Genomic DNA, 15,185 nt, shown 5'->3' with positions numbered 1-15,185 from the left:
ACCTTTAACACGAATATTTCTCCTGTTGTTCTATTTATGTCGAATTTGCTATTTGAAGGATTATCGGGGTCGATACCTTGTCCAGTAAGGAAATACACGATATTCTGCTGTCTATCTTTGTCACCATCGGTGGCAGTAACCTGGATAACATAAAAAACAAATGAATACTAAGAATCAACACATTACTAGAAAAAAATATGTGTTGGGTTTATGTACAATTTTGTTTAATTAAATTCAAAGTTGTTGGTTACGATAAACTTGGTCTTTGTGTTAGGCTTGTACATGAATAATATATCGCGAAGGTCCCCACAAGAAACGCCTAACAGGGTAACAAGTCTCTACTAAATCACTCTTGTAAGTTAAGTAAGTAAACACAGAACGTAACCACGTACTTACGAAAAAGGTACCACAAACTTAAGTGTTACAATACGTTGAATGTCAAATAATACACTGAGTTAGAATTTTAGTATCCGCAAACTTTCATGTAGAAAGTTAATGAAGTGTGACAAATACTTTTGGTAGTTTCTATGGAAGTATTTGTTTACACTGAATAGTTTGCAGACACGTCGACGCCAATGTCAAAATTTATTGTAAAAGTCAACCTGAAAGTAGTTTGGACACGTTTAAAAATGATTTACTACTAAAGTGTCGAGTTTTTTAGATTTTTTTCTAATATAGAGATACTGAAAGTAACTGTTTGCAAAGAAAAATCACAGGAATAGTGTGCTAAAAATAAACAAAATTATTTAATTTGTGAAAACATTTTATCAATGAAGATCTGTATTCAATAACAATTAGTAGATAATGATTTTTGTTCAAATGAGTGGCGTTCTGTCGCTTACAAATGTAGATATTGGTGAATCTATTTATAAAATTACAGACTGCAAAAATATTTGAGCGACTGTACATATTTTCAGTAACTACATGTCTAGATGGTAGGTACCTATGTAATCAATTTGTCAGTCTATATTTAATATTAGTTTTCATTTATGCCTTATGTATCGACTGTAGTAAAAATAAACTGACTAAAGCTTAGTTAAGAAACTGAAAATGTATACTTTATATTTATACTTTATCCGAAAGGGAAAAACATGTAAGAAATAATAAAGTATGTAATTTAGGGAGGGAATATTTTCTAATATGCCGTTTGACCATATGTATGCTTATGTAGGAACGGGAGTCCCAATTACGATGGACTTGCCCGGAGCCGGAGAAATGAAGAGGGTCGACGTTTGTATAATTACTCGGATCATTTGCGAATCTCGCTTCAATTATAAAAAAAGCTTGTCACTACAAACGAGGGGCGAGAATATTTTTGAAAATAGCTGCCCTTGCAAAAGTTGACTTAAAGCATTGTTAAAAATGAAAAAAGTAAAAATAAACATATCTTAAAAGTGTTGAATTTCTGAAGTCTGCTGAATTCTGAAAATATATGTTTAATAAAATTGTACGAAATTCATACTTCTGAAGTTTAAAAATCGAATCAAATAAATACCCTTCATTATTTTTAATAAGGCGTCTTAATACTCTACTAATAGTTTTTATTTTTCATTTTAATCTTTTTAAAATTTCAATATCTACGAGTATGACTAACTATACTTTTTTGTTCGACCTCGCGACCGATTCAAAATATGTTCGATGCGGATTCATGTGGTGACCATTGACTTGGATTTTTGCTATGCTAATGGTGATACAATAAATTCAAAATAGAGACTTTCATAATTAAAAAGCAATATGCGACACGAATATTAACGCTTATTAAAATTATATTTCATGTTCCATTTTCTTAGTTTTTATCGTAGAAATTATCGTCATTAAAAGGAAAACCTACGCGGTTCTCTGTGTAACGTTGTTCTCAAGGAACATTAAATATGTAAAACGAATGTTTAAAAATATAATACGATAACTTTGAAACACTATAAAACAAAAACGAAACACAAAGGTAACGTAAACACAGCTACCTTGACCGCTTTGTTTTAGCTCATAGATTATTCGAAAGAATTAACTCTCCAAAGTCTATTAATTTAATTAAGATAAAACTAGACAGACAAAGACCAAGTTTAGACCGATTTATAGGCACTAGTACAAAAGAGACCCTTAAGGTTTTGTTGTGTATTGAACTTGAAATAGAGTTTAAAACGGTTTTAATCTTTACGGGCCATAACTAACTACCAAGCGTGCAATCAATAGTTAATAGCATATAATCTACAATAAAAAGTTATAAAGCGGTATGGCATTGATGTTTTGTACTTACGGAATAAAGAGGCCATAAATCCACGCTAAATTAAACGTACTACACATGTTTAATTAACATCAATTCTTTATATTATTATATAAAATGTAGATAGGTAGAAGTAATATGGGAGATATAAAACGAAAAACAATGGGTAAGAAAACAATAAAGGGAGGAAAAACAATTGGCTGATGGCGTAGATCCTTCGTTTCATTAATGAACTAATATATTATAACAAAAAATAAGAACAATATAAGGTAAATTGTATATTACACAGGAAGTAAAATAAAAAGATGTAATAAAGCAAATTCCTCTTGGGCCCATAGGAAGACACATTATAGATCATAATTGGGAACATAACATATCTCTATTTGTCATTGCATTTTTCAGTAAACAGTACGGATTATTAAATATTATTAATCAATAATAGATTTAAAGAGATTATTATTAACGATAAAGACAATATTTTCTGAAATAGATATGTTATACTTACTAAAGATTCAAAAGTAATTTCTGGCGTGGGTGGAGAGTTTAAAGGGTTTCGTCTTGTTTAATCGGTTAAAAATGTTGAATTTAGTCATAAAAACGGAAAGAGTATAAATATTGCTTTAAATTATTAAATAATACCATTCAAGGTTGAAATAAAAATAAGTAATTTTCCGTACGACGAAGTAGGTAAATGAAAAATAAATAGAAAGTACTTTTAACGATTACGAATGAAACGAAGGAAAGAAATAAATGCAAAATTTCTTATAACGTTGTTTCAAATTTCATTAGAATACCCAGAAAGAAAATAAGTTTAGAATTAATCGCCAGATTCATGAAAAAATGTAACTAGAGATAAAAAAATAAACACCACCATTTTAAAAATTTGAAACTGATAACGTGACAGAAAAAAAAAGAAAATGGAAAACAAAAAAACCTGTATAAGGGAATGGGGGTAGGGTCCTGTCTCTTCCAGCGCCTGGGTGACGTAGGCGCTCCTCGTGAACCGTGGCGGAAGGTCGTTGATGTCGAGCACGTGCACCACGACCGTCGTCGAGTTCTCGTTCCGGCCGTCCGACGCCACCAGCGTCAGCTCGTACTGCGCGAACCCAAGCGTTAGCGCACACCATGCTCATGCACAACTCATGTTTAGTTGCTTCATCTCATGTCGGGTTATGATACAAAGAATCTTCGTATCTTATATTGGACGCCTTCGTGAAACAAAGCAACTATGTTTACGTAGACAGCTGTTATTATACAGGTTGAAAATTACAAAAAAAACACGTCATCTTTTGATGTGTAAACGTAAAATAACAAAGAATTAAAGATTGAAATAAAAACACTAAACGTGCATTATAACAGCTAACTAAAATAAGGAATGCATAAAAACATGATGACAAACATAAAACAGTAAAACCTAAAGTAAAGAATATGATGACGTCAATTTGTGGTTAGGGATATGATTTAGTGCTAAGATTGAATAAAACAATAAGCTTAAAGTGATATTACTTTACGTCACTGAATTTATGGTTTTAATTTCATAAAACACACGGATCGTCTTTAAGGATTACCCACACAATTTATAGCATACACACTTTTCTTTAAGCTATCACGGTCTATTTAACTCGTTACAATATTTTATATGAAACATTATGGTAAACAGAAGTCAGGGTACGTAATGTTGGAAAAACAAACGTCAAATTTATAGTAAGCATATAATCGCACATCGACATTTAGCACTATAATCGAATTAAAGATTAAGATTAACGTAATGATTCTGCAGTTCCAAAATTGGTCGATAGCGTTACTTCAATTAAAAAGGCTATTTTATAGTTAAAATACCAAACGTTTTAGTAGAAAACTGAGCGCAAATGACGCTCGCACACGCAAACAGAGCTCTTGGTAAAGTTCTCATCATTATCGTAATGAAAATGAGAAAAGTAGATACCAGCTTAAAATTTATGGATCCTTTTAAGTTAATATACGATGAGGTTCTCTGAGGAGCAGTCTTTTTCGTGAAACATGCTTTCGCTGTCGAAAAAGCTGTTAGGAATGTTGACTCATTTGGGTAATTTACCTTTTATTATTAAAGTATGAGAACCAAAAGTATACGTACACGCAACTTTTACAAAATTTGGTTTTACTTTTTAGTTATATGTAAAGGTTTGATGGTTTAATCAATAGAAATGAGGGTCAATGGAAACAATGATAATGAAAACGTAAAAAACGAAAAACTCTATTAAACTAAGTCAAAATGAACCACCTTACCGTATTTGTCCGCACCTTTAAATGTTTCTCGTAACCTGTCGATCTGAAAGTTCGTCGCCAATCTACGAGTACACGACAGAGACGACAATAAAGAGCACAAAAACACTACCACTAACGCTAGCAATCAAACAATACTATAACGAAAACCAACCGTGCCACAAATGAAACGGCCATGCCATGCAAAGTCGAACAAACACAAACAAAAACGCGTTGGAACAAAATAACAAAGTGGTATCCCGCAAAATTCCCTTTTGAAACTCAAATCCTTGAAGGAACACTCATATTTGAGTACATAGTAAAGTAACCAAATATACCGCTTATGCAGAATACACACGTTGACTCATTATGCGCCGGGCTTGACTGTGTTCCCGCATATTGCGACGAAATCACAGACTAATTGTGTGAATAATTATTATGCATTAGACGTCTATTTGATTATTCTGTTTGTGACTCATATGAGTGGAGCTTCAATAGAGAATCGAGCGAGATTATTTTTCCCGAAGCGGACCTGCAATACGCGTTTCGGGAGATTGCGGTCGTCTTCTTCTGTGATTTGAGTGCGGTATGTTGGCCTCTCGAATACTGGAGGGTTGTCATTCACATCCTTCACATGAATCACCACTGTTGTGTAGTTTTCCTTGAGGTTGTCAGACGCGGCAAGCTTCAGCTCGTACTGTCGCCGAAAAACAAGGACAGATGAAACAAAATCAACTACAAAACTTAGATTGAATGACCTCTGATTCCACAATGTAGACTAAATTAAAGAAAGAAAATTTAACTATAAAAATTGTACACAATTAATGGTATAAATATAACTGCACGATATAATAAAATTATGCCTAGATTGCAATGAATATAAATTTGAAACAAATGTAGGTAATCGCTTTCGTAATTAAGAATCGACTAACTTTCAAGGTGAGTAATCATAATTAAGATTAACGAAGTAATTTAAAAAGTTTATTTTACAGGTGAATTGACAGGAAATTAGCTTCAAGGGATATTAAAAACTTTTATTTTAATCTCTCAATCTCTTAATTTAGGTCTTCTTGTTAGATTTCTAGATCAGATCACTTGTAAATCGAATTACTTAAGTTTCATATCAAATTTTTTCTTACATAAAATTTCAAAAATATAAAATATCGTTTGATTTTAAGAGTGGTCTTTGACTTTCATTTTCGGTGGTTAAGATATTCATCAAGGAAATAATAAATTACAACGCAAGATAAAACCGTTGCGTTTACACTTGCTTTCATCAACAAAGACGCTTTAGTGTTTGCGACCTAAGCGAGTTATTGGGCTCATTTGTCAGTGTCACTCAGTAATTTCCTTAGCCGGGAGGGAAATGTTTGTTTCAAAAGTCATCTCACGCATATTATACAAGATCGAGTATTTACATCCGAAAATGACGAGGCTTCAAAATAAGTGATAAAGTCACTACGTAAAATCTTATTGAAAGAAACATTTTTTCGTATCACATTAATCAAAGGTATAAAAATATAATAATACGCCAACGAATATTATACACCCCAATTTGTTCCTCACTTATCTAAGCCGATGAGAACAAAAATAGTAACATCAAAAAGAATTTTAAAAGTATATTTACTGCTTTATATATTTCTAAATGACACTTTTCGAATTGCACAATAACTGGATTTTATGGTTTGCAGTTGTATTAAAATTCAAAAGCGCTTTGGCTGTATTTAAACGGTATTGACTATTCATAAGAGCACTGAAGAGCTAATGTTTGTTTCAAAAGTCCTTTAACGCATATTATAGAATCTGGGCTATTGCGATTTACATTTGAAAATGGCGCCATTTCTATTTACACAATGGGGGGATTTCGCCGTGTACAGTTAGGTGGTAAATTTCAGTCTCGTTGACTGTATTACGGTATTGACAATTCAGAAGAGCTCTGAAGAGCTATTAACTACGTTACAGGCGCAGGTGAGTGCGGGTTGCGTTCGCTGCAGCCGGCTTAATGGTCGCAGAGCCAAACCACCATTTATTTGCCTTTACAATGATAGTGTAGCCAAAAGCCGTTTTTAGTCATTGACAAACAGAATTTCTAATACAAATGTATGAAATATTAGACAATAGTGTTTTATCCGTCCTTCAGAACAGAATGTTTTCGGGATGAAAGGTATATTGACAACGTGTGTACAATTTTTTTTTTTTTATAATATAAGAGTAGCAGGCGAGCATGCAGTCCACCTGATGGTAAGTGGCTACTGCGGCCCATGGACATCTGTAATCAACCCCAGATAGGATTAGATATTCCTAACTGAGGTCGGGCACAGATGCACCGCTACCCCTGAGGACTAAGCTGGAACGCCTCGGAAAAGTCTGTCTCCCTTACCACACCCTTCAAAACGGAACACAGCAGCGCCTAACACTACTGTTATTAGGTAGAAATTGGTGTGGCGGTGGTGCCATCGGAGTCGAACCACAAAGGGTTTTACCACCTTCAAACTGAGTTAAGTACTGTAGTTAAGGCGTGAAAGCGTAGCAAAAATACAAACAAACTCACATTCGCATTTATAATATTAATTAGGATTAGGATTTGTGGAAGTAAACTTTTAATTAACATTATTGATGTAAACAACAATATCTAAACTTCTTAGACCAGACCAGTTATTTGAAAATGTAAGTAATTTATTCTACAAATTCTTAGTAAATAAGTAAGCAAAGTAAATATTTATTTGTTTTCTTAAGTTTTAATTCAGTTCACAAGTTTTTCTTACACTAATGGTATTATCGAATATCGAATACTTTCCCTACATTGTTTACGTTTCGTTAAAACGTTTTCGTTACAAAATAGGTACATATTTCGTCCATTTCTCTACATTGTTTATGCTTTTTTAAAACGCTTGATAAAATAGGTAAATTTTTATTTCGTCCATAAGTCCGGCAAGTAGAGCTTAAACGTAATATTATTGCGACCTATAGTAGGTATTTGTCTAGGTCTACGTTGAGCTAACACAACCAGCGAACAATTTTATCCCTTAGCAAGAACAATCCTATATAGTATATATGTACCTACTACATCATATTTGGGCATTTTTTAAAAGTTGTGAGGAGAGTACTGTGCTCAGCATTGGGACATAAAGAAGGGTTGCAGTTAAAATCCCTAAATCACACAAGATAATATTATATATTTTAATTAAATCAAAGTTTAAAATACATTAACAATCTTCTAATTGTAGATGAATTTGTAAAATTAAGATTTCTATATCAATAAATGTTGATGTATGGAGAATGGAGATAGTACGAAAAAAAAAATTTCGTTTTATATTTCTTACATATTTCCAATTTCAAAATTCAAATATTTAACTTGTGTTATATGATTGCCTCGATACTCGAAAATATCGGTACATTTTTTATTCGCCCATCACTATAAGCTCCGTAAAGTAGAGGAGCTCGAATGTATTACCGCGACCTAGAATATTTGCCGTTAAGTCTACCTGGAGAGTTATACTAATACCGTCTATACGGCTTATTCAGCAGGATGAATCACAAAAACCGCTATATCATTTTCATACTTTTACATCAAAGAAACCGAGCGTTAATACGACCTACTATTCCTACGTTTATATTGCAAGAATATAAAGGTAGTAAAAATAGAGCAGACCCTTCGTAATCACAGGAACATGTCGGGCTAATCAAGTCTTATGTAATCAAATATAGTTTTGGATTATTTTTATTTAATGTTCAACTGAGGCGACCTTACCATATTTTACTTTCTATATTATTTCAGTACACGGCAACAAATACGTAGGTTTTTCAAATACCAGTTTTGATTGATATTACTTCTATTTTTCCTTTAATCGGTTCTTTGTTATTGTATTCTTACATAGATAAAAAGTCTGCAATAGCAAAAATGGATGACAAATTAAAAACTAAATAGACATATAAACGAAGCAAGTTAATATAAAAGTCTGAGATGAAAAATCAACCTTGCTTTTTTAAAGGGATATATAAAATGAATTGAAAACTCATTTATTTATTTAGCCCTTTCTGTGACCAGTTCAATTTAAACAGTAAGTTAATCTTTTAAATTGTCAAAGTATCTGAAATGTAGTACATTTTAGTATTAAAACTTTCAATATTCAACTGTTCAACTGGTTTAAACTGTTAAAATAGTACTGCTTACTGTTTTAAAACTAAACTTAACTGTTACTATGTGTGCGTACTGTTTTGAACTGTGTAAATTTCAATTGTTTTATGGAACCAGGCTTACAGCTACTCTAACCACTTAGCCGTACTAATACAGTAATTCCTGAGTTAAGTTACGGAAAATTGAATTCTTATTTTCAACACAAAATTGGAGATTACTAACGCCAATAAGGACAGGTGGCCTTGTCAAAAATACCCGGTTACTACATAAGTTCTGCGAAAATGTAAAACATAATAGCAATCAAATCTTCGATGATTTGTAAAGTCGGTATAGAGATTAAATTATTTATCTCGTGAAAAGTTCGGTAAGGCTTCCCCGACAAACAAAGAACTCAGACATCGCGTCTCTTGTAATTCTTAGGGCCGTCAAATTAGCATAGAAATGCGGGTGCCCACATTAATACTAACCCCGGCTGGCGTCCGAGCTCTACGATATTAGCCCGTTTTCTTTACTTGTGGGAATTCGCACATGAATAAAAAATATTTTGCTGCTTTTATCCGAAAAAAGTCAAATAGGTCTATCTTTGCGTTTGTTAGGAACACGTACGGTTCCGAGTTCGATATCTTAATTATTAAGTTAGATTTCTGTTTGGATTCTACGTACTCGTATTTGTGTATTCGTGTTCATGGCGACCATGACAGAAGAAATGCCAATGTGGGACTATGAGTATAGAAAGCATCATAATTTGCTTACAATAAGTACTTACAGATATTTCAAACATCCACTATGTTTGATGTTAGACATAAACTCATCAATCAAATTAAGCTAAATTTTCCTTTTCCAAACGACTTGCTTTTGATAAACATTTCCATTTCAATTTACAGTGTACGAACGAATGAAATAATCCCAATTGATCAAGGGCTAAAGATGACATCTGCCAACCCTGAAGATATTGCGGCTATAGCCAACGGGAGGAACCCACTTTGTTTTAACGTGAAGAGCGTTTAATTTTACGCGAAATTATCTTCAAAGGGCTATTAATCGTATTTTAATCCGAATCACCTTGAGTTTAATTACAACACTACTATGAAGACAAAATAATTTTCCCAGTACCTATTATTGAATATTTTTGCCAATTATTATGATAACACAAAGGCAAAGGCACATTTACGGATACAATTGATATTAATTAGTAATTGAAAATGAAGGTTAAATTAAAGAGTCTGTTCTCGTTGTTAGGGCCACGGTTATGTTCTAAGGGTTAGTCTTTTTTTTTTTTTTAAACACTTTCTACATTCACAGCCCCACACTAGGATTCCCTGTATCGTGGGTGCTATGGACACACATAGACAATTCATCGTTTAGATTTCTGACCGGCCGGGGATCGAACCCGAGACCCTCTGCGCGTCAGACCGGTACGTTGACCGCTCCACCACGCGGGTCTTAAAATCGTTATACCGTGCAAATATCACAAATTATGTAAAATGTCGCAATCATAATTAACTAAGGTCTGAACTGCTACCGTTGAAAGGAGACCCGTGCTGAGCAATGGAACAGTAATGGGTTGACGATGATGTAATATTTTCACTTTATCTTTTTTAGGTGACATGAAGTCACGCAGGTAAAAACTTAAATATCGACTTGAGTATCGAAATCAACTTTGATATCGACAAGAAATTGAACGCCGATGACCATCGTTTCACTCAGCAGGTCATATGATAAAGTACTCAATAATCGCCTACCCATATCTTCTCGGAATCGTTCAACGTCAGTTAGAAAAAGCTTTGCGATGTCAAGGTTAACGATATCATTCGCATCAACTCAGTTCGGTTAAAGGCCGGCTTTTCAACCGGCTCAAGTTATCAATAAGCTTCGGAAGGCCATAAAACAGTCAGTCATGAGATTACCATAATTTATATTGTATAAAAATCTCTTATATTCCTTCTTCCTTTAAAACATTTTACTACAGAAAATGTGGTAAGTTAATGTTCAGTAAAACGCGTTCCAACATATCAGATGCAGTTCCCGTGTGGTCGCGTGCGCTCGGGGACACAAAGTAAATTATTTGCACTGGTCGAAAACGGGGCGTTTTGTCTTATAGCCAGCACGTGGCTTGTCCCGGATAGCGCTACGTTCAATTTGTGTGATTTGCCCTCATTCCAAATCAGCTCGGGAATAGAACCACAGCCGTAGGTACTTTACAATTAAATTTACGGTGATAATACGAATTGCAAAAGTTTTATACAATAGATTTATCAAGTTTTATTATGTTCTGTAAATTCGAAATTCGTAATTTTTGGATTAGCTTGATGGGAAAACCATATTTTTATACTATTCGAGCAACCTGGGGTAGGTTGCTCGGATAGTAAAAAAATCTGCCAAGCGTTGGTGACTAAGCTGTAGCCGCATAGACCAGCTCATTAAGTTTGGTACGACACTTTACACATTATTATTTTTATACTTATTTGCCAAACAGCCATCAATTTAGCGATTCGGCATAGGCCTTAGTAATTCGCTTACGTAGTTAATAAGTTAAAACGTCCCAGTCAACTATTCCGAATCTCCTTACGAAGCAACTTAGTAGACAAGGATCTTAACTATGGCAGTAGTAATTTGTAAAGAGCCGACCTCCGTCCTTGACACATTCCGGCAAAATACTGCGACCGGAGCCGGACAACGAGTTACAATGATCACTTCCTTCTTGTTACTTTCATATACTTATATAAAATACTAGCTGGATTCCATATTCAGTTCCCGTTCTCACACAAGCCCGTGGTGTCAGCGATGTCCTTGCACGTTACATTTTCGGGCTGAGGTCACTAGAAATCCTCTCTCTTATCTCTCTCCATAATCCTGAAGGTTTATGTGAAAGTTGGTGCAGTTACTAAATTAGCCTGTACCGAGAGATAGATAACACGGATTGTAAGGTTTTGGTATAGTTACAACAGGCAAATATTTGGATTTCCCAAAAGCAGTTAATTCTAAATCTCCAATTCAAAATTGTCAATCAAGTTGTATTTGTTTGTATTCATAACATAAATGTTAGAATAAAAACAGGACTAGTTGAGCCCTAATTGATGGTAGAGACGCGTGCTCAGTAATAGACCATAAAAAGTGTCTCAACTTAAGATATAAACACTTATCTCAATGTGGGTCTTCAGCATCATAATAATGATTAGAAAAATAAGTAGAGACGTGTGAATTTACGACTCTGAGACGATAAATACCGGTCACCGCTAACTTAAACGCGAATTGATAACAAAAAGGATACGACCTCTTAGTCGCATGATGTAAGTGTCATTATTCAAACATAATATTTTATGTAACGCCGGGATTTTTGAAAGTAAGGAGCCCATAAAAAATAAATTTGCTTTTACCGCGTTTGAGTCGCGATATTGCAAGCTTAGGATTTTCATACTAAAATTGTGCTTCTAGTGTAACATAATCAGGCTGTAATTTTGCTAAAGCTCCTAGAAAGGTCGTAAATTTCTCGCGTGACTCTGGTTTAGACGATATTTTATTATAGTTTAGTTAAACTACCTACATAATATTAGTCTCAAAATTAATATCGGGTTGCATTTGAGTATAAAATATTTTTAGCTTTTGGAATTGCTAATATAACTCTATAAGTAATTACTGAGTTTCACTTTAAAGATTTCAAGAATATAAATATGCCTATTGTATGATTTATGTTACGTATATTTAATAAATAAAAATAATAGACCATTAATATTATGCATTAATTTGTATGAATATGAAACCAAATATGTCCTTTTGTTTCATAATTAATTTGTATTACCAAGCAATTCTTTGAAGTCGTAATAAATAATTACTCAAATATACTGTTATTCTTTTAACATTTTATACAGGTTTATATTAATTAAAGTACCTGATTTAAATTAAACTAATGACAATGATTCACCTGCTGAAAATAAATGAATTATATTTATGTATTATATAGATGTTATAGTACCTACATATTAATGAAATATAATTATAATTTAAGTATGATAACTGTAATTAGGTTGTTTAAAATTATAGTTTTAATATCGATTTTAAATTATATACAAAGAAGGATACTACTTTAATTGCTCATTTTACTGGATTATCATGTACGCGTTATTTTAAATAAGAAATTTACCTTTTCGAGGTACAATTTTTAAAAACCTTATTATGGAATTGTTGTATATTTGTCTGGGCTATGATTGTTCACATGAACTAATTTTTTAGATAAATAATATCATAATATATATAAATCGTTGTTTAAGAAAACCGGTGTTTTTTCTGTAAAATATAGTAGGTAACACACAATCAACATATGGTTTAAATTCGGAATGGTGTCGTAATTTTGTTGGTACTTTACGAAATTAAGTATTACCTATTACGAAGAAAAATTAAAAAAGTGTGTTAATTTTAAATATAACTTACCCGTTTCCTGGTTTCGTAATCGAGTGCCCCAGCCACGTAGATGGCTCCCGTCATGTTCTTCACCGCGAAGGCGCCACCTATGTTCCCGCTCGTGATCTCGTATCGAATACGCGACGCTGCAACAAACGAGACATACATGAAGATTTCTTACTGGAAAATATACGATAAGTAGATGCGAATATTGATATACGATAAAATTGTATATTTATAACCTATAAAATTGGTATAAGCGTTCAACAATGCCCTTATAAGTCAGAAATATTGCCTCGGTTGTAGGCCTTCAAGCAAAGCCACGAAAACGTCTAATTTTAAACATTAACTGTATTCGTGTTAACAATTAAGTATTTCTAATAAGTATGTCTTGAATAAAAATTATCCATTTGGTGTAAGAATACACAATAGGTACAATAATTATAATTGACGTCACTATCGTCTAAGCAATAAAGATATAAGGACATACCTATAATACTGTCCGCCAAAAATATTAAGTATTCTTTAGTAAAAATGACATTGCCGTTGCCTTGCCTTAGTTAATAAGAAGTCACATTACACATTCCATTCTGGCTTTAAAATACGTTGTAAATACTTCAACTTTACCGGAGGCCTTCTAGCGGTATAAAGACAACGGACATTTTGGTTCTGGCGTCGTGCTAGTCACAAATAACACTATTCGTAAGATCCCACTAAAGATATGGTTGCAGTGAACAGTAATTTACTAAACAGCTTTGCACTCAACTATATTCAGGGCGAACGTATCGACCACGCCGCTTCATTCAGTGGATTGTGTACAGGCATTATTCTAGATGGTTTAGTTCCACTCAAAGAGATGTTAGACAAGCAATTGCTATCCAATAGCATATGTAATCTAATAGTGATCTAAAATAAATAAATATAGACGTCGGTGGTATTATTTGCTTTTTGTCAAGAAAAAATACGCTTTGCGTTGTTACCCTGAAGACTATAAGTTGGAATGACTCTGATAAGTACGAGTATGTGTTTCTGACCACACCCTTCAAACCGAAATTCACAAGATCTTAAGACTGCTGTTATAAGGAAGAAATAGATATGACAGATATGACGGTGGTGCCTAGCCCGTACTTTCTACATTAAGTTGTTTTAAAACAGAACATGTCATATCAACCACTGTCTATCGAACAGTCGTAACAATGATATTATGACTTAGAGCTACATAGATATGTCGTTCACAAAGTCAAGAACAGAAACTAATATTTTAATAATGCAGACATTAGACAGCTGAGTTTTATTTTTTGCCTCATTAAAGCACAAAATGATTTAGCGAAAACGCTCAGTTGACAATTATTCTGGAGAAAGATATCTATTACGTAGTTTTTTCATAGAAGAATAAAAGAAGCTCCAAAAAGTTTAGACGTGGGTAAAGCAAATGTTTTATTAAATATTTTAATGACGTTCAAAGACATTTTCCAATTAAAAAAAAACTATTAGGCTTTTACCTGCATCAAACATAGGTAAAAAAAAAATATTTGTTGAGTATGTTTTTTATCATGCTATTTAATTAAATCTTTGTTTAAATTGTGCAAGTATCTATCGATTAAATATATATAACTAATACCAGGTAATGAAAAAATATTCAGGTGTTTAAATATTATTGTGTTTTATTATTATTATCATTTCTATCTGTTATTGTGTTATTAAAAATCTCATTTTATTTTATTTACAAATGTGCTGTTAAGTCTCCAACAGACATCCCTTCATCAGAATTTCCCGTGAGGTGACTAAGATACACTTAGACGAGAATACAAACACACATACTGAGAATAAATAATCTTAATTAATCATTTACATATGTGCCTGGCTGGGAAACAAGCTTGGGGACGTTCTTCGTGCCAAACCTGGTTAAAGAAAAATACGACGAGAATTCAGAAAACTAATAGTGATAATAACCAGACGGCAATAAAAGGCACCCATACATTATAAGAAACATAAAATTACATTTATGTTAAAACATTTATTCATTCACACTAACTTATAGGGTTATTAAGGTAAGTGAAAAACTTCACTTCCACCGTTTAATTCAGGGCGTGCAGTATAAATAATTTGAAAAACGTGCCGTATAATAAACCTTTTAAAGCTAAAACTTAACGCTTGGCCACCCAAGGACATTTGAAATATTGCACT

At 33.2% G+C, this 15,185-nt stretch overlaps 2 protein-coding genes across 5 annotated transcripts in view; both read right to left on the bottom strand.

Moving 5' to 3' along the window:
* LOC140747938 (neural-cadherin) overlaps window positions 1-15,185 on the bottom strand; it is a 422,123-nt gene that overhangs the window by 12,870 nt on the left and 394,068 nt on the right. For 2 of the 4 annotated variants that reach the window (XM_073080592.1, XM_073080591.1), the window contains exons 14-16: window positions 13,029-13,144; window positions 4,995-5,159; window positions 3-140 (exon numbers count right to left, since the gene is read on the bottom strand). In XM_073080592.1, coding sequence (XP_072936693.1) covers window positions 3-140; window positions 4,995-5,159; window positions 13,029-13,144 — 419 coding nt within the window. Of the gene's footprint in view, window positions 1-2; window positions 141-3,155; window positions 3,318-4,994; window positions 5,160-13,028; window positions 13,145-15,185 lie in introns of all 4 variants that reach the window. The other 2 variants (XM_073080594.1, XM_073080593.1) reach the window with 1 other exon arrangement.
* Dnaaf6 (dynein axonemal assembly factor 6) overlaps window positions 1-15,185 on the bottom strand; it is a 299,460-nt gene that overhangs the window by 73,975 nt on the left and 210,300 nt on the right. The window lies entirely within an intron of this gene.

This window comes from Epargyreus clarus, unplaced genomic scaffold, assembly GCF_041222505.1.
Source record: "Epargyreus clarus isolate Ecla_fem2 unplaced genomic scaffold, WU_Ecla_fem_2.2 ptg000015l, whole genome shotgun sequence".
Taxonomy (NCBI): Eukaryota; Metazoa; Arthropoda; class Insecta; order Lepidoptera; family Hesperiidae; genus Epargyreus; species Epargyreus clarus.
The sequence above is the reverse complement of the archived record's forward strand: the minus strand, read 5'-3'. Positions and strand labels throughout refer to the sequence as shown.